We start from the raw sequence: 25,259 nt of genomic DNA on the forward strand, positions 1-25,259 counted from the left end.
CGGGGCCCAGGCCTTTATGCATGTCTTCCATTTCTCCAACTCCGAACCCAGAAGCCCCTCTATGTTCCCCAGCCAATAAACATTTGCTGGTTCTGCTTGGGCATTCATTTGTAAGTTTAATCCACAACTTTCCACATATACTCCCAAAGGGGAACATAAAATTTTGAGGCCCAATTTACAAAGTGCATCTCTTCCTAACAGATTGACAGGAGTTTGGTCCGAAACCAAAATGGGTATTTTTATTTCATCATTTCCTACTTTTATTTTAACGGGAGCAGTAATAGGAACCAATTGACTTTTTCCCGAGAATCCTACTGTCTTCACAAAGTTGTTTGACATGGGAAGGTTCTTGGCAAGGGATCCCTGTATGCATGAATGGGTCGCCCCCATGTCAATCATCATTTGGACCTGTCGATCCTCAATTTGTACATTTATCATGGGGTCGGTGCGTGTATGCATAATCAATGGGTACGAACCTTTACCCGCAGGATCCTCGGGACCCCCCTAAAACTGAGAGGGTCTTGGTCGTGTGCCACCCAGGGCTCCACCTCCACCTCTTCTAGGGACGCCTCCGTTTCTTCCAGGACCACCTGCTGGGAGGGGCATAAAACGTGGGCAAGCCCTTGCAAAGTGTCCATACATGCCACAATACCAGCAGCGGTTGGATCCCTGCCACGCCCAAGACGAGGGAGTACCAAGCCTTGAGTATGAAGGGCGGAACGGCTGGGGACCCCTAGCGGCCTGTGTTGACTCAGGAACTCCAGCAGTCTGACCCGCACCTGGATCTGTAAACACAACAGCTTGAACCTTTTCTTTCAGCTTGCCTTGCAAATCATTTAGTTGCATCTGTGCCAGCTTCCTTTGAATCTGGAGGTCCTGTTCAGAAGTCTTGGTTAGGTCTTTTCTGTATCGGGTTACTGCATGAACCACATGATCACGGAACTGTTGTGCTGGCATAGATGTTAGACCAACGACATCCTCCAAACGTCTGCTGACATCCTTTGGCATTGAATCGATGACTGCATTTCTGAAAAGAGTGAGCAAAATAGGATCATTTTCCACATCTTTCTGAGACTCTTGACGCCACCTTTTTTAACTGTGTATCGATGTATGCTGCTGGGTTCTGGTCGTCCTTCAGAGGTTCCCCTTTCAAAGCATCAACATCAATTTTATTAGGGTACTGTTTGCGTATTCCTTGCCAAATCACCCCCTTATAGGCTGCTAATTCTGTTCCATCTGCCCTTTCACTCAAAATCCAGTCCAGTTCATTGTCTCTGAAAAACTGCTGCATTTTAGACAACCCCAAAACCTGAGCGAGGACAGCTTTGATGTCACCCAGTGAAAGAAATGTTCCAGCCGTGTTTGATTCCAAAGCCTTAATCCACTTGCCTCCTCCTGCGGATATTTGAGGGAGCTCTGAGACCAAACCTGTCAGGTCCCGAGCTGAAAAAGGATGATAATCAGCCCTTGTTCCCCTTATCAGAATTGGGAACTCCCCCCCCCTCAATCTGTCAGGAGGTCTGATGTTAGGCCTGTACCTTAAATCATATTCATCTCTAGGGACCCCTGCGGACGTGCCGGGTTTCTGCAAGCATGCAGGCATGGAAACTCCGCCTCCTGAAGTCGCCCCTTCCTCCACCTCCTCATTTAAATCATCTATTTCCTGCTCCATCTCAACTATCTGGCTCCGACCCAACTCACGTTGTAAATCTTGCTGACGTGGTCCTAAGTTCATCCAAAAGCTATCATCTGTCTTACCTTTCCGAGCCAATTCGGTTCGATCCTGGTAACAGTTAATGATTCCAGACTGACGTCGCTGTGTACTACAGTATTTTGGGATTGTCATGTGGGGAGGGGTTTCCTGCCTTTGAGGAGAATGGGCAGAAGCCGGACGCTGTCTGACCTGGGCCTGGGCTTCTCCAGTGTTTGGTGGTAAAGACAGGCTCCTCTGTCTGGAGTTGAGTGGGTCTGGAACAGGAAGTGCTACCTCAGTGACCCTTGAAGCAACAGATGACCTGTCATGAACGTTACTTACGGTTCCCGACACGTCAGCATTAGCTGGTACCCCTGGAAGGCTTTGCTGGTCATCAAGATTAAAGTTTCCATCTATCTTTATTGTTCCTGTTAAGTTTGGGAAAAGTTCAGCGTTAGTACAGTTTTCAGTTTCCCCCGGATTATCCGTAAAAGACACAATCGTTTTGACATTTCTTTTAATTGGCTTGCTGATTCTAAATAAGTTTAAAATTTCCAATTCAAGCTCTCGTTTCTTTTGTCGTTTCTTAGAATTATTTCCAGCTTTATAGTCCTCAATACGATGTTGGATTATTTCACAAAGTTTCTGATCAAAGCTTCCTGTAGCAGGCCATGGGTCTATCAAATTTTATGTCCTTTTGCACCATTTCTGAGACATGTGTTGAATCTCTTTCATCCTGTGGGGATAACGGATACAAACAATAGCCTGGGGCGTACTCATCATTATTCTATTAAGTCAATCTTGCTTTAATACAATATGATAATCATGCAACTCAAATGAAATCCACTTGGGTGTGCTGCAACCCCGTGTCCTGTTTCTTGGTGTCAATCCAATGGGAGGAGTCGTGTTCTGTTGGAAGGAAACCAAAAGAGTTCAGCGGTTTTATTTTAACAGCTATAATAATAGTACAGATTACATCCTTGTAGCTGCACAAGAGAAGAGCACTATTTTATTTTTGTCAGTGCTTGTGTCTATGCGCGTTAGCAAGTAGCTTAGTGTCAGATTTCACCAGACCACTATTTTGTGAGTTGGGGAACGAGTCAATTTATGCACTGCAATTCAGATTATACTCTTTACAACATGCAACATGCAATATCACTGCAAACAGAGGCCTCTGTTTCATGCATAAGTTTTTCAGTATTCCCAGCAGCTGCTTCGATCTCCAATTACACTCAGTCACGCATTCCTTTCCACATTTAGTCCAACTTCCCATACACACAAGCTCACCGGCTCACTCGGTGTCCAGTTTTGCTCAGACACGCATTACACACACATTTGGTCAAATTTACACACCGGCTTTCAGCTCACCAGTCATACATTCCTATCCATTGCATCACATACTATGCTCTTACACCCAGTCATCAGCTGTCATATTACCCTTAGTAAGAAGGGAAGTAACAGTCAACAAACAGTTTAAAACTTTTCCCTTATCTTTTCCACACAAAAGTCACAAGTTTACTTTCAGTGAGAGGGGTAAGGCAATCAAAGGATAGTTACACACTCAGTCAGTCACACATTTCTGTCCGGTGCATCACACACTATCCGCTTCATACACACACTTCAACAGCTGAGCAAATCATTCTTAGTCAGAGGAGAATAAAACAGTCAAAACCAGTTTAAAACTTTTCCCTTATTTTTCACATAGAAGTCATAAATTTTCTCTCAGTTAGAGGGGGAAAGCAGTCACAAGACAATTTTCAGCTCACTCAGACACCCATTCCTATCCGCTTCACACACACACACACACAGAAGACATCAGCTGTCATATCACTCTTATTGAGAATAGAAGAACAGTCAAAGGGAGGGATATGTCAAAAGTCAGTTTTTAAAGTCTTTTTCTTTGTCATTTAATGTTGCAACAAGGTTTTTTCACAGCTGTACTGCGCTAAGCCCCTTTTACGCAGATTTCCCGGGTTAACAGAGCTTAAACCTTTCACTACTGGCTCTGTTTAATTTAGGATCAGATTTTTGATCGATCATCGCACCTTGCTTTCCTATGAACCTAGTCATAAGCTACTTAAGCTCCTTATCTGACTCCCTACAATACCAGCCTATAAGCTCGCAATATTGTGAGTCCTGTATTTACTCTTTACTAAATTTGGAACTCGAAACAGATCGATCGGTGCCTTCACATCACTTTCACTTTTTCTTCACTTTCACTACTATTTTTGTTGCCAATTACTTCTTTCGCCGCTATACTGACCCTCCTCTCAAAGTTCCCGGGCGACCGCGTCCAGTAACGCCGAGGTTTTGATAGGGCCCTAAAATATTACCCCTTAAAACTGACCCCCCTCCCACTAATTGGTGGGGTCCTCAACCTACTTAATATCTCCTTAAACTGAGCCCCTTCCCACTAGCTGGTGAGCCCCTCATAAACTACTTAATATCTCCTTAAAACTGACCCCCCTCCCACTAATTGGTGGGGTCCTCAACCTACTTAATATCTCCTTAAACTGAGCCCCTTCCCACTAGCTGGTGAGCCCCTCATAAACTACTTAATATCTCCTTAAAACTGACCCCCCTCCCACTAATTGGTGGGGCCCTCATGAACTACTTAATCTCCTTAAAACTGACCCTCCTCCCAGCTACTTCTGGTAAGGTCCTCATAAACTACTTTATTTGTGCGCACAAATTTATCTGTCAGCAGAGTCACAGCAGCTGTATAACTAAGTTCAACTTGTAGCCAGGACGGCCCTCCGCTTCAGCTCACTTCACCCAGAAGGATTTAAAATGGGGCTTACCTTCTTAAGCGGTGAGTCAAAACGGTCCACACGTCCGACCCCAGCGGTTAACTGGCTGGCTCGCCAAATGTCGTAGATAAATTCTTTATCAAAAGGGCTTGCTGATATTAAGAGTCTGCAGACAGAGGTCTTTAATGATCTTCCTTTATTCGGCCGAACAGGGGGACACCCTTCAGGATCAAAAGACCACGATCATCCTTCTGTACCTCTTATATAGCCTGCCTGTTACTATTTCAGTATACACACACACAGCCTTTTAGGGCTGACTGGTAATTAGTTGACATCACTTTGATATCATGTTATAATGTCATACTATTAATATTGTGCTGACCAGGGCCACTGCACCTGTTGTTTTTCAACTCAACTCTGATATATTAATACTTCCACAGTACCTTTGTTTTGTCTGAAAACATTGAACTTAAACGTTCTTTTGATTGGCATTATAAAAGGATGTTTTCTCATTGAAATTTCATTTGTACAGTCAGTGTATTATTTACAAGTACGAAACAATTCAAAGTGCTTTACATTAAAACATTAAAAGCACTACAGATGGTGCAAAGAAAGCATTTAAAAAGTAGTAAAAGGCAGCAACAAAATGCAGAAATCACAATAAAATCATAACAAAATTAATTAAAATGATGAAAAGCAAGATAAGTTCAAAGTTACCATGCCATCGGGCATGAGAAAAAAAATGTGTTCAACTTGAATTTAAAAGTGTCTACATTTGGTGAAAATGTAATCTCCACAGATTTGTTCCACTTCTTTGCAGCATAACATCTTAATGCTGCTTCTCCATGTTTAGTCTGGACTCTGGCCTGGACTAGTAGACCTAAATCTTTGGATCAAAGAGCCTTGTTACATAAACTAAAGTCATCACTCAATGTATTTGAATGCACTGTAATTCGATTACTCTAAAAAACAAACCAGGGTCAGTGTAAATGTAAGCTGTTGGCATTCCCTACTTTATTGTCTTCTGTACTCTTAATGTGACTACAATTCACAAAATGGACATTGGACATTACACTATGTTACATAAAACATGAAACTAGTGATTAAGATCACTACTCACTAAGTATTGTTTAGTGAAGTCTAAAAATGGTGCACAGTTGTAATGAAATACACTACTTGGCCAAAAAGAAGGTTGCCACCAAAAAATATTTTGTTTGACCACCTTTAGCTTTGATCACAGCAAAATTTGCTGTAGCATTGTTTCGATAAGCTTCTGCAATGTCACAAGATTTATTTCCATCCAGTGTTGCATTCATTTTTCACTGCAATCTTGCATTGATGATGGGAGAGTCTGACCACTGTGTCTTCTCCAGCACCTCCCAGAGATTCTCAATGGGGTTCAGTTCTGGACTCTGTGGTGCCCAATCTATATGAGAAAATTATGTCTCATGATCCCTTAACCACTCTTTCATAATTTGAGCCAAATAAATCCTGTCATTGTCATCTTGGAATATGGCTGTGCCATCAGGAATAAAAAAAAACACTTGTGGAGCAGCCTGCTGATTCATTATATTCAGGCAGTCAGCTGACATCATTCTTTGGACACAACATAGTTGAACCTAGATCTGACCAACTGCAGCAGTCCCAGATCATAGCACTGCCCCCACAAGCTTGTTTTTTTTTTGTTGTTGTTGTTGTTGTTTTTTGTTTTTTTTTTTGTTTTGTTTTTTTTAAACCTTTATTTAACCAGATAAAAACCCCATTGAAATCAAGATCTCTTTCACAAGGGTGACCTGGCCAAGAGGTCAGCAGCACATGTCATAAGAGCAGTTACATAGAGGTGATAGTATTACATAAAACATACAAAAACATACAAATTTGGAGGTGCAGTAGTATTTTTAAATGCAGACACTGTGACACAACAACAAATAATTTAAGATTTAAAACACAGGCACTGTTTAGTGGTCTCACGCTGTCTATCCCTCAGGATAGATCGGAAGGCTCCAAGTGGAATCAGTTCAGAGAGTTTCAGTTCAGTCAGTAAAGTATTCCACGCACGGGAAGCTGCAAAAAAGCTCTTTTTCCAAATTCTGTCCTTACTCTAGGAACAGATAAAACAAGTGAAGTGCAAGAACGCAAGGCATAGCAACAGCTTGTTGTCTGCAATAAAGTGCATAAGTAAGGGGGAATCAAGCCTAAAAGAGCCTTATAAATAAGGGTCAACCAATGTGCATATCTACGAGCAGTCAGAGAAGGTAAGTTTGATTTCAAGTACAAATCACAATGATGGGTGAGATGACTGCAGCCAGTGACAAATCTCAGTGTTGAATGAAAAAGAGTGTCCAGAGACTGGAGACATTTGGATGATGCACTCGGATACAGCACATCTCCATAGTCAAAAATGGGTAAAAAGGTTGTTGTCACTAATTTCTCTCTGACCTTGAGAGAGAAGCAGGTTCTATTTCTAAAAAAGAACCCAAGCTTCACACAAAGTTTAGTGACAAGATTTTATATGTGCTTTGAACAAAAGCTCCTGATCTAGAATAAAACCCAAGTACTTATCATTTAAAACCTGCTTTATAGGTTTTCCTTTGGATGTAATTTTTTTTGTAATATTTTATGCAAGCACCTTTGAATGAGAGAAAACCATGAGTTTGGTTTTTGGTTAAAACCAATTTAAGATCATATAAACGAGACTGAATAACATTAAAAGCAGCTTGCAAAAACTCAAAACCCTGAGCGATTGAGGTTGAACAACAATAAATAATTGCGTCATCTGCATAAAAATGATACTTTGCATATGACAAGTTATTACAGAGATTATTTATGTAGACTGAAATTAAAATGGGTCCCAAAACTGAACCTTGGGGCACCCCTTTGGTGATGTCCTGAAAAAGAGGCCGTGTCAGTCACCTGGACACACTGTGCTCTATCATTTAGGTAGTTTGTAAACCAGGCAGCTGCATGTTTAGATAAGCCAATGTAATGTAGGGTTTGTATCAGGAGATTGTGGTCAACTGTATCAAAATCTTTTGACAAATCAATAAAAAGAGCAATACAGTATTTTTTGCTATCCAGAGCCTCAATAATATCATTTAGGACCTTCTGTTTTCTAAAACCAGACTGGAATGAAGATAAAATATTATTAGATTCTAAAAGTTCTTATAGCTGGTCACCGACTATCCTCTCAAATAATTAAGCTAGAATACACTATTTAGAAATTGGTCTATAGTTGTTTACATTTGAGGGTTCACCCCTTTGAACAGGGTTAGAACAAAGGCCGACTTCCAGATTTTTGGAATTGTATTGGTGGTAAAACTCAAGTTAAAAATATGTGAGAGAGGTTTGGCAATAAAATCAGCAGCCAGCTTTAGGAAAAGGGGTTCAATTTATCAGGTCCTGCTGCTTTACTTGTATCCAACCTCTTCAGTGCATTGTTAACCTCAGAGATAAATACAGACATAAACTCAAAAGAACAAGTGATAGGTCCACACACAGCTTGTGGAGTCAAGTGCACATTTACACTAGCCAGATCAGCATTTGTCGATTCAGGGTTTAGAGATACAAGCAAGGATCCAGCAGAAATAAAATGATCATTAAAACAATATAGTATAGCCTCCTTATCAGACAGTGTGATTGTGTAATTAAATAACATGGCAGGTCATTTGTTGTCAAATGATTCATAGAGGATTTTATGATTGTACAAAATGTTTTGGGATATTCATATTTTTGATGGACTCATTCAAGTATAATTCAGATTTTGCACTCTTAATAAGTAAAGTACATTTATTTCTAAGCTGGCTAAACCAGAGCCAGTCTGCCTCTGTCTTTGTTTTCCTAGCCCAGGTCCAAGCAATGTCTCTTTCTTTGAGGAGGTTTCCAATTTCAGAAGAGAACCAAGGATTATTTTGGCCCTTGACCGTAAATTTTCTAAATGGGGCATGTTTATTGACTATACTTCGAAATTCATCATAAAAATATTCCAGAGCTAGCTCTACATCATCAAATACAGCAACTCTACTCCATTTAACAGCAGCTAGATCATACATAAAAGCTGAAATGCAAAAGTTTTTAACATTTTGCATATAATATTGGGCCTTAGCTTTGGAAGCTTGGCATTTCTTATAGCTGCAATGGTACAATGATCACTCAGGTTGTTGGTAAACACACCTGTATCCGTGTACTTGTGGGGAGCGTTTGTTAAGACAAGGTCAAGTAAAGAAGATTTTGATGGGTTTTTAGTATTGGGCCGAGTTGAGGAATTGTTCAACTGAGTCAGATTTAGTAAATCACAGACAGCTTTAAGATTATCAGACGAGGTGGTCAACCAGTCAAGATTTAGATCCCCAACCAGAAGAAGTTCACTAGAATTAAACCCAGTCACACAAGATGCAAGAGAGACTAGGGCTTCATGGGAGGTAGAGGGAGGTCTATAACATCCAATAATTGTTGGAGATTGGCTGTGAGAAAATTCTGACTTCAGGGCAAGGAGTTCAAATTGTTTGGGGATGGAGAGTGAAGATAACTGGGTACCATGAATTTTTTTTTCATGTATATAGCCACTTCCCCACCTTTTCGAGGGCGATCACATCGGAAAACATTATACCCATCAATAGCAATGTCCTTATCAGAGACTGCTTTACTTAGCCAAGTTTCTGATAAAATAAGGATGTCTGCATTGGTTAACTGAATCCAGATTTTGACAGCATCTAGTTTTGGGAGCAGACTCCTGATATTTAAATTAATTAACCCCAGGCCTGTCCTGGTTCTGAATTTATCAGGAGTACTAATGTTATTTAAAACAGGGCCTGGATTAGGTTGAACATTTTCTGATAACAGAAGTAAAAGCAAAATAGAAATTCTCCGTTTTGTATTTTGAGATGAACCAATAACAGCATTATTTGATTTCACAGTGTCAATGAGTGTGGTTTCAGAAGAAATAAAATGTCTTTCCAAAACAAAAACACATCACAAATGAAGCTGGACAAGGCCAGGTGATAGTTACATCATTTGGCAAAGTCAAAGATTGGTGGGGCACATGGTCGGGTACAACACCAACAATATGAAAAACTGGTCCAGAGAGAAGCAAGAAAACCAGGGACAGTGCAAGTGTTAAAATCATTGTGAGATTAAATCACCAACTACTCAGGTCAAAAAAGATCATTCAAAAGTCACCTGTAGGAGGATGTTGGATAATGTTATGGTAGTAGGACCATCCAGCTAAATTGCACAGATTTAGGTAGGTGCTGTAGGAGGTGAAAGGCCAGGCTGAAGCTAGCAGACATCCAAGCAGTAGCTGGAGGAAGGCCAGGCTGAAACTAGGAGAGGTCCAAGCTGTAGCTGGCAAAAGGCCAGGCTGAAACTACCAAAGGTCCAGACAGTAGCTAGTAGAAGGCCGGGCTGAAGCTAGCAGATGTCCAAGCTGTAGCTGGTGGAAGGCCAGGCTGAAGTTAGCAAAGGTCCAGGCTATAGCTGGTTGGAAGCCAGGCTAAAGCTAGCAGAGGTCCAGACATTAACTGGTAGAAGGCCGGGCTGAAGCTAGCAGACGTCCAAGCTGTAGCTGGTGGAAGGCCAGGCTGAAGTTAGCAAAGGTCTAGGCTATAGCTGGTTGAAGGCCTGGCTAAAGCTAGCAGAGATCGGGCTGTAGCTGGTGGCAGGCCAGTAGTTTTAAAATCCAAAAAGCGGTTGGGAAAGCTCCTTTTAGACAGGATTTGAGAATAAGCCTTCCTTTTTTTTGACTTGTTTAGCTTAAAACAGTTTAAAACTCATTCAAACAGATGTAAAACAAGAATATACTGACAAGAAGACAGAGGACAGTGCTGCCAGCCATCTTGGAATGTAGTGTAATGTCATGTTCAGTACAGTTTGGAACAGGGTAAATCTGGACTCCTCAGACCACATGAGCTTCTTTCATTACTCCAGAGTCCAATCTTTCTGCTCCACAGCAAATGGAAGAGCTTTTTCTCTAATTAGCCTTATTGATCAGTAATTTTCACATGGCTACACAGCTGTTCACTCCTAATCCCTCAAGTTTCTTTTGCATTATGTGTGTGGAAATGCTCTTTTTTTAACCATTAAACATGCCAATGATCTGACTCTTCTTAAACGAACTAACATCTTTTCCACGACCACGAGATGTGTCTCTCAAAATGGTTGTTTCAGAAATGAAAAGCAACTTATTGTATCAGTTGGGGTTAAATAACTTGTTGCCAGCTGAAAGAAGATCGCCCATGCAGTAGTTAGGATCCAATAGGAGGCTCATACCTATTTGCTCTCCTAAATCCAGGCACTGACATTCATTCATTCATTCATTCATTCATTCATTCATTCATTCACTGCCATGCAGTGTATTACTCATTTCTATTTGTCATCTCCTGCTCGCCATTAGATACAAAGCAGATTTTGTACATTTCTGCATTGGCTTTATTTTTGAGACAAAAACAGAAAAGCTACATGCACCGTCTTAATTATAAAGTCTATGCCCTTCACGTGTATAATTCATTTCCAAGGGAATCTGGCCATCCTTTTTATCTGATGATGTATGCAGTGGCATTCTCAACATAATGTGCCTCTAGCTTTGGGTCAGTCCCTATCCAGCCCCCTTGCATATAAAGAAATCTGTATTATATTGCACCAGAAGAACTTAACCAGCCAGCTCAGAGTTCCAACTTTCACTCCATCCAACTCCTTTATGTGTAGGTTAAAAAAAGAATGTAGTATAAAGCCTGAACCCAGAGGAGTGGAAGCAATGATAACTGTGGAGTAATGCCCCCATGGTTATTCACTGGTATGTCTAACAATCACTTCTGGATGTAATGTTTAGGCCAGAATGCCTCACAGGCAGCTGATGCTGATGATTGAATTTATCTGGGTTTATTTTTTCTTTCTTTCTTACATTATATTGAAAGTCTTTTTCATTCCTATTAAAGATAAATCCCTTTTCAAAAACTTTATCTGTAAGCCGGTAAATAGATTTGGATTTGGCCCAGTGGTGATGCAAGCATCTGCAGGGGGAGCTTAGAAAGCCATGCCAGGTTGTGTAATGTTTACATTCACCAGTGAGACTGCAAGGCACAACATTTTCCATGCTAATGACTCAACGCTCTCCTCTGGCCAAGGTCAAGCTGAGGATGAGTTTGCTGCTGAGGAGAAATGAGGTCTTTAAGCTTTTCCCGTCAATGTGTGGCAGATTGGATGCTGAGGGTGAAAGGTTGGCAAATAATCTCACAGGCTTGAATATCCTCTTGCCGTCTTAATCCTTGAATGTGTGTGACTGTGTGTGTCTGAAGTGGCAGGAGAGGCATAAAGAGAAAGGAGAAAAGATGAAAATTAAAAGAATTATAAAAGAAAAAATAGAGAAAGAGACACAGCTAAGAGTCCTGCCAGCTGTGTGAAATACTCCAAAACGCCTTGAGTGTTGTGCCATCTGTCAGCTGTCTGATTATGGAGGCAGCACTGATACTGACACATCCTGCAGTGGGGTGCAGCCTGAGGAAACAGCTGTTTATTGAGCTTTGCTGTGCCAAGATAAAAACCTGTCGTTGCTTTGATTTGAATTGTTCTTGCCACGTGCATGCTTGGCCAGATGACTGTTTGCGTCGAGAGGCTTGTTTGTGAAGTTGTTTCTGTTTATCGCTCTGTTTGTGCCGGAGCCCATGGGGCACAAAGTAAGCACATAATCAACACTTGTGTGCAAAAATAAATAAACAAAGTAAAGATTAATAAAAGGGAGTTGAAATGTTGGTTTTAGTTTGATGTGAAAACAAACAGAAACTGATTTGAGACACAGACAGAAATATATTTCAGATCAAATCAAATTTATTTGCATAGCACATTTGAAAAACAATCTTTGAAAGCAAAGGATAAACAACAATTAAACATTTATTAAATACATACAGTAAAAGTAGTAAAAAATAATGAATAATAATAAAAAAAATCTTTCAACTATATTTGGAGAACTCTTCCATGGCTCAGCTCATTGTTTATATACTATTATACAAAAACAGCTCTGTATTTTTAATTAATTTAATAACTTTTTTAATTATCTTAGATCTAGATCTAGATTTTGTACTTAATTTTAGTGGTTTTTAGTATTTGGAATTACTAATAATTACCTTACTTTGCCAGTCAGCATGTTTGGGACTGCTGAATGTCGGTGGCCTAAGGGACCACCGTCTTTTTCATTTAACAAAATAGGAATAAAGACATATATACATACATACATACATACATACATACATACATACATACCAGCCCCATTTGAGGGGCCGTCCCTACAACGCCGTTTGCAGTAAAACTGCAAAAGTATTTTAGCAATCCACACTTTCATCCCCATGAAACCAGGGATTAGCCTCCATGAAACCGATCATGTTTGAAACCAGGTACCAAGATGGATCGCTTTGAGACCTCCACCATCTGTGGTATTTTGAGGACAGCGTAACCGCATCCCTAGAGGATATGACGTCAGTATGATAAACACGCGCCAAACACAACAATAACAATGGCGTCCGTGACCAACTGTGCTGTGGTTCTGCTCCAGACAGTCCTGGCTTGTGTACAGCTTTAGCACCAAAATGAACTGCTTTTACAACACAGTATTGCGCTACTGTACCATCAATAGTGGGAGCAAGCAGATATGTCATTATCTGCGCATGCGCTACATCTTGTTCTCACTCTGGAGTGTTACTCTTTAATAATCGTAGTGCCCCCCACAGCTTTGTAGTATGTACTATAACAGTCAAGCCTTTCTCCTAGTTTTCGCCACTGTTTTCACACATGAACCGGTTTCAGTGCCTTGTGGACATAGCCTTAGGGGCCATCCCACGACGCCGGATTGCAGCAAAACTGCAAAAGTTTTTTAACAAATCACCCTTTCATCCCCATGAAGCCAGGGATTAGCCTCCTGAAACCAACCAGATTCCAAAGTGGATAGGTTTGAGTCCTCTACCGTCTGCGGTACTGTGCGGACAGCGAAGCTCGAGGCTATGACGTCAATGTGACGAACACACACCGATTCCCAATACACCCTTCCTCAAGTTTTTTATGCTTTGTAGTCAAGCATTTTTTGAAGAAGAAGCTCAACTTTTTCATTAGTCCAAAGAAATTTTTCTCTTTTGCTTCGCAATGAATCCTCCGCAATCTTCTCTTCTCTGCTTCCATTGTGTACTTCCTGCAACACGCAGTAAGCCTTTATCTGCACATGTTGTTTTGCTCTAGCTTTGGAGTGTTACTCTTTAGCACCCCCCACAGCGGTTTCGTGGGGATGTTAAAGCCTTTCTACTAGTTTTCGCCACCCTTTTCACACCTGAACCAGCTTCAGTGCCGTGTGAACATAGCCTTAGTGTTGATGATCATCTACCTGCTGCAGAGAAACCATTTGCATCTGGATGGTGGTGGCAGCATTGTAACAGTCACTTTCTTTGATTTTTTTGTAATGCTATTAACACCATCCAGACACTGCTGCTGGGTGAGAAGCCACAGGGATGGGTGTCTCCATGGTCTCCTTGATTACTGACTACCTGACAGGCAGGCCACAGCTTGGCCGCAGCATCAGAAGGCTATATAGGCTTATAAAGAAGGCTGCATCCATCATTTGGTACAAACTGGACAATTTTGAAACTGTGGTCGAGAGGAGGTTGCTGAACAAACTGGTTTCCATCATGGATAACACCGACCATCCTCTCCACTACACAGTGGTCAGACAGCGGAGCTTCTTCACTAACAGACTGAGATGCTCCACTGTTGCAGGGACAAATACAGGAAATCTTTGCTGCCACATTCCATCACTTTGTTCAATAAGTCACCTCTGGCACAACAGGGAAGAGCTGCTTAGACAACAGGCTTTACCTGCTGCTTTAATCCACTTGCCATTTACTTTACTTTTTAAATTCTACTTTGGTTTGCACATTGTTTTGTCTACATTTGATGTTACACACCCCTATTTAAATTTATATATTTCTATATCATATTCTTCTCACTTATTCTCACTTTCTCTGATTTGTATGTAGATTTGTATATTTAGTTTCTTATAGATTTGTATGTTCGTTTTTCTGCTTTATTTTTGTTTATCGGAGTTCATCAGAGATTTGATTCACAACAGCTTGTTTTGATTAGATTGTGATTGAATTCGAATATATCGATTAATTTACAGCTAATTATGTAACACCCCCTATTTTTCTTGAATATTAAAGATATTCTCAGATAACATTTTTTTTAATAAAACACAATCATTTACCTGACATCAAAATCTGTAAGAGTAATAAGATTACTGTAATAATCTGATCTGACACATGACATCTAGATGCATTTTTAAAATACCATAACAGTACAGTGTTTCCCCAAATTCACAGCAAGAAATGCTAGGGTAAATAAAAAACAAAACCCTCAGGACAGAAAAAAGTTAAACTTTTTAAATGTCCTGAAGAAACCGTGTCATTATTCTCAAAGCTCAGATCTCAGATAACGTGTTGATGTTAATAAAACGTACAAAGAATATTGGATCCATTTAAAGCCATAATACGACTCAGAAATTCCTGGAATGATGTAGATTCGGCTTGTTCAGCTGTGTGCGTTGTCGTGACGACAGTGGCGCTATCAGCGGAGCAGGAGAAATCCTCCATCTGCTCCACACTGGAGCAAGAATCTTCACCTGCCTGAGAGATTCCAGAAAACTCTCATATTTGTCTGATTTGCAGCTGGCTGACCTGTTTTGCGATGCATGCACTCTGTCCTCTGATGGAAACCTGTGTGTGCATGCATGTGTCTGTGTGTGGGCTCACTACCGTGGACACAGAGAGCAGCTATGACATGCTGTCATGTAAATCAGATAAATAGCATCAGACTGTTTACTGTTTGACAAAAGACGAAATGGAAACCTGTTCTAGAAGAAATGTGAATTTTAAGGACCAAGTCGGATTTATTTCAAAGTACACATATGCGTGGTGACATCACTTCCTGTTGTGGAACGTGGCGGCACCCGTTGGCTGCTAATATGAGGGCCCGCAGTCTTAGCGTTTGCTGCTTATGTGAACAGTTTTACACTGCATAGGACTTTATAGATTAATGTAATCCACGCTGGTGAATGAAAACATCTGAACTTAACATTGTCTTAACATTTTGGACAGAGGAAACACAGGAAACCAGTTGTGTGCATATATGCTAAGATCTTGCCGAGCTTCAGCAAGTCACACGAGAGTAGAGTCACGTTACCGGAAATAATGTAAAAAAAAAAAAAACAATCTCCAAGTTTTATGAATCGATATTGTATTTTTGTTTCCCTTTGAATCAATTAAAACCGATAAACCGTTTTTTTTTTTTTTTAAACCCATCCCTAGACTCAGTAAGTTCAAGGTGTCCAGGTCCCAAAACAAGCCCAACTCATCAGCTCTCCATCACAGTGGTGTTTGGTTTTCTCCAAATGGGCTGCTGAGTATTATGACCAGCACCTCCTTCTTGATCTTGTCTCCCCAGAGGACTTTATTCCAGGAGTCTTGTGATTTGTTCAGATTAAACTTTGCAAATTTAAACTGTGCTGCCATTTCCTTTTGGAGAGAGAAACCCTTCGAAACAAGTTTTATGTGTTAACTATTTTTCAAATTTCATTTAACAGGCTGTAACAGGTGTTTTTTTTTTTGTTTTTTTTTTTGCAGTTTCTCTGAGCATTACACTGTATGGTGGGGTTGCTGTGACATCCACACTCTGTGGAATGATGGTTCCAGATATTTTGTAAATGATCTAATAAGGTTTCCCATATTGATGAGCACAGCTGCTCTAGGATAATTGCCGATGTCTTTCCTTCTTAGTGTTTTCAATACACCTTTTTATCATTATTATTATTATTATTATTATTATTATTATTGTTATTATTATTATTATTATTTTAAAAAATGCTTAAACCTGTTAATGATTCATTAATTAAGTGCACTTGGTTAGCAGCACCTGAATGCTACTTGTAAACCTCTTTCCTACGGAAAAAAGGTGTAATTAGTTCTCACACACTACAATTAAGTGTTAATGTGTATTAGCTTAAGTGTTAAAAGAATATTGGTACCACATTAGGTCTGAAGGAAATGAAAGAAGACCCTTAGAGTCCAGATACAAGTTGTGGAATTGAGCTTTCAGTCTTAGGAAATGGGAGCAGGAGGAAAGTTTGCACAGAAGATGTTCTGAGGGTGAGTACTCAGGCTCGCTCACAGCAGGAAGATCATTAGTAACAGATAACTACATACCATCATGTCATGACTCTCTGAAAATCTCTGTTGTCCTTGATTTGACTCAAGTGCATTCAATTTCAGTAGATGTCACTTCAAACCTCAAACATGAATTTATTTCACCTGAAATTAAATCTCGTTTAATTTGGTGCACGTCTTTGCATTTCATTGTCAGAAAACATCCAGTTTCAGACTAATTTGCAAAAGTAAGTAAATAAACAATTGTCGTTTTATATAATTTCTGTCAAATATTAAAATGTGTCAGATTTGGTGGGTTAATGGTCAATTTCTTATCTTTAAACCAGGGGTGTCCAAAGTCGGGCCTCGAGGGCCGCTGTCCTGCAGATTTTCCAATGTTTCCTGCTTCCACACACCTGACTCAAATGAAATAGATCCAACAGCCTATTAAGTTTTGCACAAAGACTCATCAATTTGAGTCAGATGGTTTTGGAGCAGGGACACATCAAAAACCTGCAGGATTGTGGCCCTTGAGGACAGGAGCTGGGCACTCCTGCTTTAAACACATTCACAATCCTCTCACTGGTTTGTGTCGCAGGTTGCTTTTTAATTACTGCCCAAAACATGTCTTTTGTGACACAACCTGCACACACTTTTCTTATTTATTTTCTTCATAGAGAAATCCATCCTCACTTCATGCAGAGATAGTTTCAATGTATTTATAATAACAGCTGTATCACCTATAAGTGTATTAGTTAAAAACAAACAAAATAACCCAGTGAGTCAGGATGGAGGTTTCTGTCTACAATTCATAAGCCACATTTCATCCAGGACAGACTTAGTTTTGACACAAGACATTGACAACGGTAGCTGGAGAATTGATGCAAATTGTTATTTTTGGATACAAACTGCAAAAAAATAAATAAAAACTAGCACACAAAGTGGTTCAACTCTAAAAATATGTAAGCATGGCCTGAATGTGCTGAACTGCTCTACTGTATGGTTGTAATATGAGTCGCCGCTGCCCTCTGTTGGAAATATATATTCATTCTTTCTAAAGTACCAGTCAAATTAACCATTTTGTCAGAATATATTTTAAATGCTACCATACCAACATGACTCATATGTCAAAGGATGCTTTTGTGTTCGATTAGAAGTAAAAAAAAAAAAAAATAAATAAAGTATATATATTCCTACCAAATGCCACCGAGAATGTTTGATTTTCTGTCTGAGTCTGTCACCTTGCACTCATTATTTCCCACTGGCCACTTGACTCATTGTACCTCATGCATTAATAATGTGCTCCACTCTGTGAATAATGGCGTCTGCACAGGAGGATGGAGAACACGTAGAGGGGAGATGAGCTCACCTTGGTGATCATCACAATGAAAAGAAAGGAGACGCGATCTCATTACTTTAGATAGAAAATGTGAGTTGGCTCATTAAAAGTGGTTCACTTACATCTTCTTCTCTTACTATTACCTTCAATACCTTTCGTACTCTTGCTTTCTTTTACTATCACAATCGGGACCCTTCTAGAAAGGAAACTACTTTCTCCTTGACCAGCCAAGGTGACTAGGCATCCCCAACCGAGCGGATCCGACAGCCCGCCGATTCCGCTCCACGTGGAAATCTTTTTAAAAGCTGCCGCTGGTGAAGTCGTCAGGCAGCAGTGGAGTTGGCCATGCAGAAAATCTTTTTTTTTTTTCTTTTTTTTCATATTCAAATGCAATTTAATGCTGCTCTGTCCATCATCAGACAGTAAGATACAATCATACCCCCCAGATCTCCGCCTGCAGGGAACACATGGCTACACTAGGCCCTGGCCATCGGCCATATTTCTTCACATGCCACCTCCATCAGGATGGCTGGTGTTTTAATTAGCTGAACTGTGTCCAGCAGTGGAAATTAGTAAGAAGGGGCGCTAATACTTTGACAGATCTGCATAAAAAGAGCAAGCAAATGTGCATCTTTACTGACAGTATTTGACAAATGATTCTTCATATCAAGTACCTCTATTAAAGCATGCATAGTTAATGAAAATGGTCATTGGTAGTTGATGTCTGTTAATCCCCTGAAGCTTGCACACAGTCCTGCAGATAAAAAGCATTAATGAAATTTTAATTGCAAAAGCTGATATAAATGTAGACAGCAGAAGGCTGCAATGATAAGTCAAACACTTTGGTTCTACTGTGTTGTTGCCACAGATTTAATAATAGAGAAGGAGTGTCAAGGCCATACTTTATGTTGTCATAAAGTTCCCTCAGCGAGCGTTTATTTGCATAATTTCCAAATTAATCACTGCAAGCTGATAGAAGCAGTATTGTAGGTGTGTGTGGTGCAGCGGTGATGTTTTTGTCCTCCATTGTTTTCTCTTCATGTAATGAACAAGAGTGTGTTGGACTCGAGTGAACCTTTTGAGGCCAGAATTGTGAAAAGAGCTGAAGTGAGTTTCTTGCTGGAAATGGTGCACATGGGTAGTAACAAGCCAAAAAGTTATCTCTGCTGTTGCTGCACCTGGAGAGAAATTGCTGTTTGGTTCATTTCTAGGAAATGAAGCCTGTTTCTATTTTGGTCAACAGACTGTACCGAGATTAAAAGCTGTTGTGATTTATGACCTCAGCAGCCTGTACTCTGTGTGTTTCTGTGTGTAGGTCTAAGAGGGACACAGATTAAATTTAGGATTCCGGGCGGGCAAGTGTACCGTATTACTGATAAAGGCAGAAATGTAAGCTTTATGTTTTTGGCCAATTTGTTCCATTTCAACAAGGGTTACATTATCGATCACTGTTCTCTGATTAAATACTTTATTATTTTTTCCCATCTACTGTGTGATGTGGGCTTCAGTCACCGGTTTGTAATGAAAAACGTTTAACTTGGCAAACCTAAATCCCATATGACAACCAGTAGGCGAGAGAAAAAGGAAACAAAGCTCTACAAAAACTCATGGAAATGGAACCTTTTATACTTTTTAAATGAATTCTTCCACTTGATGCTTGTTCATTTCTAACCTTGACAAGCACCAACAGTCTGATGCTGTTAAATTGCCTCTTTTGCTGACTGAGTTTTTAATGCACTGCCATGACTGATAACCATCTTTGTTCTCACTTTTCTAGAGGAGATTTTCCACTCCCACATTGCCCATTGGTGGTCTCCTGATGGCGCCAGGTTAGCGTATGCCACCATCAACGACACTTTGGTGCCCAAGATGGAGCTGCCAATGTTTACAGGCTCACCCTACCCAATGGGAAAAGAGTATCATTATCCAAAGGTGTGCATTTTGCCTCTGCTGGTACTTTTGGAACACTTCTAATCAGGGCTTTGCAAAAATATATTGATATCACAACATGCACTATATCGATATGCAAAATGCTACTTGGACTGTAGTAAATTATATTATGCAGCCCTAGTTATAACCGTATTCCATTAAGTAACTAATCATCAAACATAGATTTGAATAACTTTACATTCTGATTGTACTTTTTGTTTCTTTATAGTGCACAAAGTTTACTTTTCACATCTTACATTTGCCCCATTCAGGCTGGTGAGGAAAACCCTGTTATCACTCTTTATGTTGTGAACCTAAACGGTCCTCTGCATACCATCGAGATGAGGAGACCTGATGATCCCCGGATTGGGTGAGGCTTGAAAGAGTCCCTCTGCTCAGCTGGCATAGATTCAGCTTAGGGTTACTATAATTTTCTACAGATTGAATGGCTTTTTCAGTCATTTATTGAATCCAAATTTGAATAGAACTAATATTGTGCACCTGATTTTTTTTCTTGCTTTAGCAGAATTTGGCAATCTGAAACATCTGACCATTCCTCAGTGGTAAATTATTTCAGATGGCTTATAGTTTTCTACATGAACCTTACATTTCAAGCCTTTTCAATAAAATTTCAACAGGCTTCAAGTTCAATCTTAGACTTTCCTGTACACAATCACTTATTCCTTTTTTTTTAAACATACCCATCTCCCAGACAGATGGTCTTTAACTGGCTTCAATAAATAGATAAAAAGAAGACGTACACGAACATACAATTAAAATATCCAATAGATTGGGTGACATGAAGGAACACACTGGAAAAGAACAGCTTTTACTTGCTCAGACTGCAAGTATCAGGGAGATGTGAAATTCAGATTTGACTTTTACTGCGTGATGATCAGCTAGCATTGGCTCCTCACATGTAAGCTCCAATTTAGACTTTGTAGCTCCATGATATGTGTTTTTTTTAATTAAATGATGTAATTAATGACAAATTCCCAACTTTATAGATTCACTCTTACTAATGGGTATTACTTTATATCAGCTCTTTAAATAGCTCTTAAATCAGCTCTTTGATCTTCACATATCCTGAAGACACTGGCAGTTTTTTTTCTTATTTGCTCTTTTTTTATGTGGTACTATATATTGTGCATAATAAGATGCCTTAACAATGTGCATGTTAGACATGAAGACAGGGTTGTGTTTCTCCAGTAAAGCATTTTTACTGAGTGTGCTTTTGTGGTTAATCACATAAAGTTTAATTCCTCATTTCATCATTTTCATTCTGCCTTCACTCTTTCTTTTTATATACTTCTTTATTGTATCTTCTTGCTTTTTTAACTCTGAAGTTTGTTGACTGCTGATCAAGTTAATTGTTGAAAATGTTCTGCATTTTCCAGTGAATACTATGTGACCATGGTGAAGTGGGCCACCACTACCAAACTGGCCATTAACTGGCTGAATAGAGCTCAGAACATCTCTATACTCACACTGTGTGAAGCCACGACAGGAGTCTGCACTAAGGTACAGCTGAATGTGCAGGTTACATGTGTCAGAGGCTGTTTTCTGTTGGCTAAAACTTGTTGAATCTGCTCTTACAGAAACATGAGGATGAAAGTGAAGGCTGGCTTCACAGGCAGGTGAGCATTGGGAGCATGTTTATAACTTCCATTTGGAGTGTTTGCGGAAAGCTTTGAAGGATTAATTGCTCAAACCGACTGGTTTCCTTTGTAAGAGTGATTTAGCTAAAGTCACTTTTTACAAGCTTTGTTCTCGCACGTTTCCAGCCTGATTACAGATCAGTGTTGCGCCATAATTAGATTCAAGTCTTAAACTGATTTGTCTTAAGCTGTCTTTGTAAATCATAGTGGGGTAATTGTTTTTCTATAATAATTGCATTTATCTGCTTTTCTTTCTTTTCTGAGATCTTTCGTCAGCTATTTCTTAGGAGCAGATCTAAATAACCATTTGTGTGTTTTCAGAATGAGGAGCCTTTGTTTTCCAAAGATGGTCTCAAGCTCTTCTTCACTCGAGCTATTCCCCAAGGAGGCCGGGGCAAGTTCTTTCACATCTCTATGTCCATCTCACAGGTTAGAAGAGCTTGCAAATAAATAATAATTATAACTTTACATAAAAAATATAAAACCTTTCAAGTACACTTTACAATAACAACATGACACAAACTACATCTCACTGTTCTTTTTTAATTGAAATTCCTTTGATATTGAATGGCACAGCTCAACAATATAAGGCATTAAAAATTAATCTAAGGCAACAACCAAATCGATGAAGAACAGTTTGACATGATTATAAACACAATGCCGTTCAATATGATGTGTTGCACAAGAATGAATGCTGTGCAAACCAGTCTGATACAGATAGTTTGATTTTGATCTTTGTTTCTTCTTGAGCTGACAGCATTTTTTTTACACTTTTACCCCACAGTAACATCTAATTTATGGCTACAAAACTCTTTCATCAACAAACACTTTCATAAGACCTTTGTAAAGAACATAAGAAAAGGTTTCTGCCAGAAGATTTAAATAAAAATCCCCTTAAACCAGGCATTTTTTTCCTATTTTCTGTCTCCAATTTAGCTTTTGCAACATGATACATCAGTTAAAGTAGTTGAGAATTACCAGAGCAGCACGGTGCAATGTGCTTTAACTACTGCCAGCAGATGGATGTGTTGTACGCTTTCAGCAGTAGTCAGCAGGCAGCTGGCACGCTTCACCTATATGAGCAATAAAGTGAAACATTAAAAGAGGTGCTCTACTTTGTTCACCATGTCTTCTAGCTGGTTTTTACTGGTGAGGATGGGGGGAGGGTTGAATCCAAAGAATGGGGGAAGCAGATACTCAGCATACACCATGTTTTGCTTCAGGTTAACTTGACTAACTTTGAGTAATAAGGCTTAGTTTCCAAGTTGCACATGTTTTGTAAAATCATCTGTCTTGTAAAGTCTGCAAATACTTCACTTTATTTCACGCAGTCTAAATGATAAGATTTTGAACAGGGATGAGAAATGAGCTTTAACAACAGCAGAGATGAGTAAGTGTAACTTAAACAGGATAGAGAGGAAAAATCAGCATAAATACAAATATATTAGTAACAAAATCTTTCATATTTTAGATAAATCTGATTTTATTGATGCATAGCTGTTGCATCAGGTGCATCTTACACATTTATACTGTTAATCTTTTTCTCAGGAAGAAGTCACATAGATGCAATGCTTTAGAATTTCAGTAGCAATTAGTTACAAGATCAGATTCCCAATAAGTCAAGGAATTTAATTGGTTGGCACCTCTAATGTTTCTTTAAAAGCCGAACTGTTCTCAACATCCCACCTCAAGATGTGTTAGCAGTTGGCAATGAAACATGTCACCGTACTGAAAGCGAGTGAGAAGTGAGGCTGTTGTTGTGCACTACCTTGTGTTATTTCATACAAATTTAATATATAGCATTTCATTAAAAATTAAGTCACCACATTTTCATTTTTTTACTATTCAAAGCCAAACACCAGTACAGACACACTGCAGTCCATCACATCTGGAGACTGGGATGTCACTCAAGTTCTGGCCTACGATGAGGACAACCAACTGATGTGAGCCAACTTACTTTTTTTTATTTATTTATCTCACACTTTTCAAGCTAGCTGCCAATTTACAAATATTCTAACCAAAGGTAATAGAGGCGATGCTTGCAACGTACCGTATCCAAGTTTTTGTTTTAGTTTTTCAGCACCAAGGACAGAGACGTTCCCATCATTTCAGTGTTTGGACTCCTACCCTCCCAAAGTGTATTTTTTCAATTTAATCCCCACCGACTATGTACCGTTGCTGCTAAACTCTGAAACATTGTCTTATATTTGTTTATGGGACCAACTCATACAGTTTTACACGTGAAAGTGCCCTAAATGTGCGGGGTGTAAACGTACCCTGTGTGCCATAAGCTGTGACTCATCCCCATCACTACCAGATAATTTCACACACACATTCTAGGCCACGAGGCAACTGTGATCTGATACATACACAAAAACCGTAGTTCTTTTGGTCCCAGATTTGTAGTGTTTTCAAAAAAGAAAGAAAACTTTCCCTCATGGGGGGAGACATGGCCTACTTCTGCTCTAAAAGGATTCATCCCTCTTTTTTACCATCATTAATTTATGAAGCATCTATTCTAGTAAGCAGCTGGCGGTATTCCTGTATTCCAGGTGCTTTCCTTCTTTTTTTCTTCATAGGCAATGTTCACCCCACCCATTTCAGCATGATTTTGTATGGTACAGACAAGCACCAATTTGTCATTTATTCTAGTTATTTCTTATCTTAACATAGATATTTCTTGAGCACTGAGGACGGCCCAAAGCGAAGACATCTCTACAGGTAATGGTTGTTCTAATTTCACTTATGGTAGCTTTTGTTGTTTTAATAGTGGAACAGATGTGCAAAATGTTAACAATGTCATCATCTTTGTTTACACAGTGCCGACACTTTTGGATCTTTCAACCGTCGCTGTCTGACATGTGCTTTGTCCGACAGCTGTGGCTACATCAGCGGCTCTTTCAGCCACAACATGAGCTACTTCCTGCTCAACTGCCAAGGTTAACACAGTCTCCATTTCCCATTTTTTTTTAAATTGATCAACATAGGACACATTTTGAACATTTATGAGGGTTTTCCATGAGTCTTCTGTGTTTTTACTGAAGATTGTGGGTGTTTTTTATTGTGTCCTTGAAATCAACCATCAACAGCCAATTAAATGTTTTTTTCTTTTTTTTTTTTTTTGTCACAATTCAAGCGATTTCTCTTCACTCGTTTTCAAGCTTACTCAACCACTGCACCTCATGGTACTGAGAAAATGACCCCAATACACCTCACACCTTAGGAATAGCACTAGAAGTCTAATAAGTACAACATACAAGTACAACGTACAACATAATCACAGTTTCAACTTATCATTTTACAAAGATTATCTGGATTGATTACATGTGTTATGATAAATTAATCTAAATGAATTGCATAAATTAATTTTTGCTTGTTTAGTATTTAAAATGCACATGACTTAATTTCCCGTTAATGTTAGTGTGTGTATTAACACCAAGGTAACAGTGATGGCTAACTGAGGTGCAGTAATCTCCAGTCAGTATAATGTATGTGGCTCTGGTCTCTTTGTCATCTTTAGGTTTCTTTTAAGCAAAATACTGTTAAACAGTAGCATTTTTCAAGTTCAAGTCATTTTTATTGTCCCCAACAGGAAACTTTGATAACAGACAGGTCCTCAAGACATAACAACATGAAACGATAAAATCCTCTCGCATACACCAAACATGTCCAATAAAATTAAATAAACAAGGAAAACGATACCCAAATTGATCCTTCAAAATA

General features: G+C 39.4%; 1 protein-coding gene across 6 annotated transcripts in view; it reads left to right on the forward strand.

Annotated features, from left to right (window-relative positions):
* Positions 1 to 25,259, forward strand: part of LOC121628587 (dipeptidyl aminopeptidase-like protein 6) — a 293,653-nt gene that overhangs the window by 255,676 nt on the left and 12,718 nt on the right. For all 6 annotated transcript variants that reach the window (XM_041967678.1, XM_041967679.1, XM_041967675.1 and 3 more), the window contains 8 exons: positions 19,727 to 19,881; positions 20,151 to 20,248; positions 21,276 to 21,399; positions 21,477 to 21,515; positions 21,858 to 21,965; positions 23,388 to 23,479; positions 24,210 to 24,257; positions 24,357 to 24,475. In XM_041967678.1, the coding sequence (XP_041823612.1) occupies positions 19,727 to 19,881; positions 20,151 to 20,248; positions 21,276 to 21,399; positions 21,477 to 21,515; positions 21,858 to 21,965; positions 23,388 to 23,479; positions 24,210 to 24,257; positions 24,357 to 24,475 (783 nt within the window). The remainder of the gene's footprint in view (positions 1 to 19,726; positions 19,882 to 20,150; positions 20,249 to 21,275; positions 21,400 to 21,476; positions 21,516 to 21,857; positions 21,966 to 23,387; positions 23,480 to 24,209; positions 24,258 to 24,356; positions 24,476 to 25,259) is intronic.

The sequence above is a fragment of the Melanotaenia boesemani genome, chromosome 18 (genome assembly GCF_017639745.1).
Source record: "Melanotaenia boesemani isolate fMelBoe1 chromosome 18, fMelBoe1.pri, whole genome shotgun sequence".
Lineage (NCBI taxonomy): Eukaryota > Metazoa > Chordata > Actinopteri > Atheriniformes > Melanotaeniidae > Melanotaenia > Melanotaenia boesemani.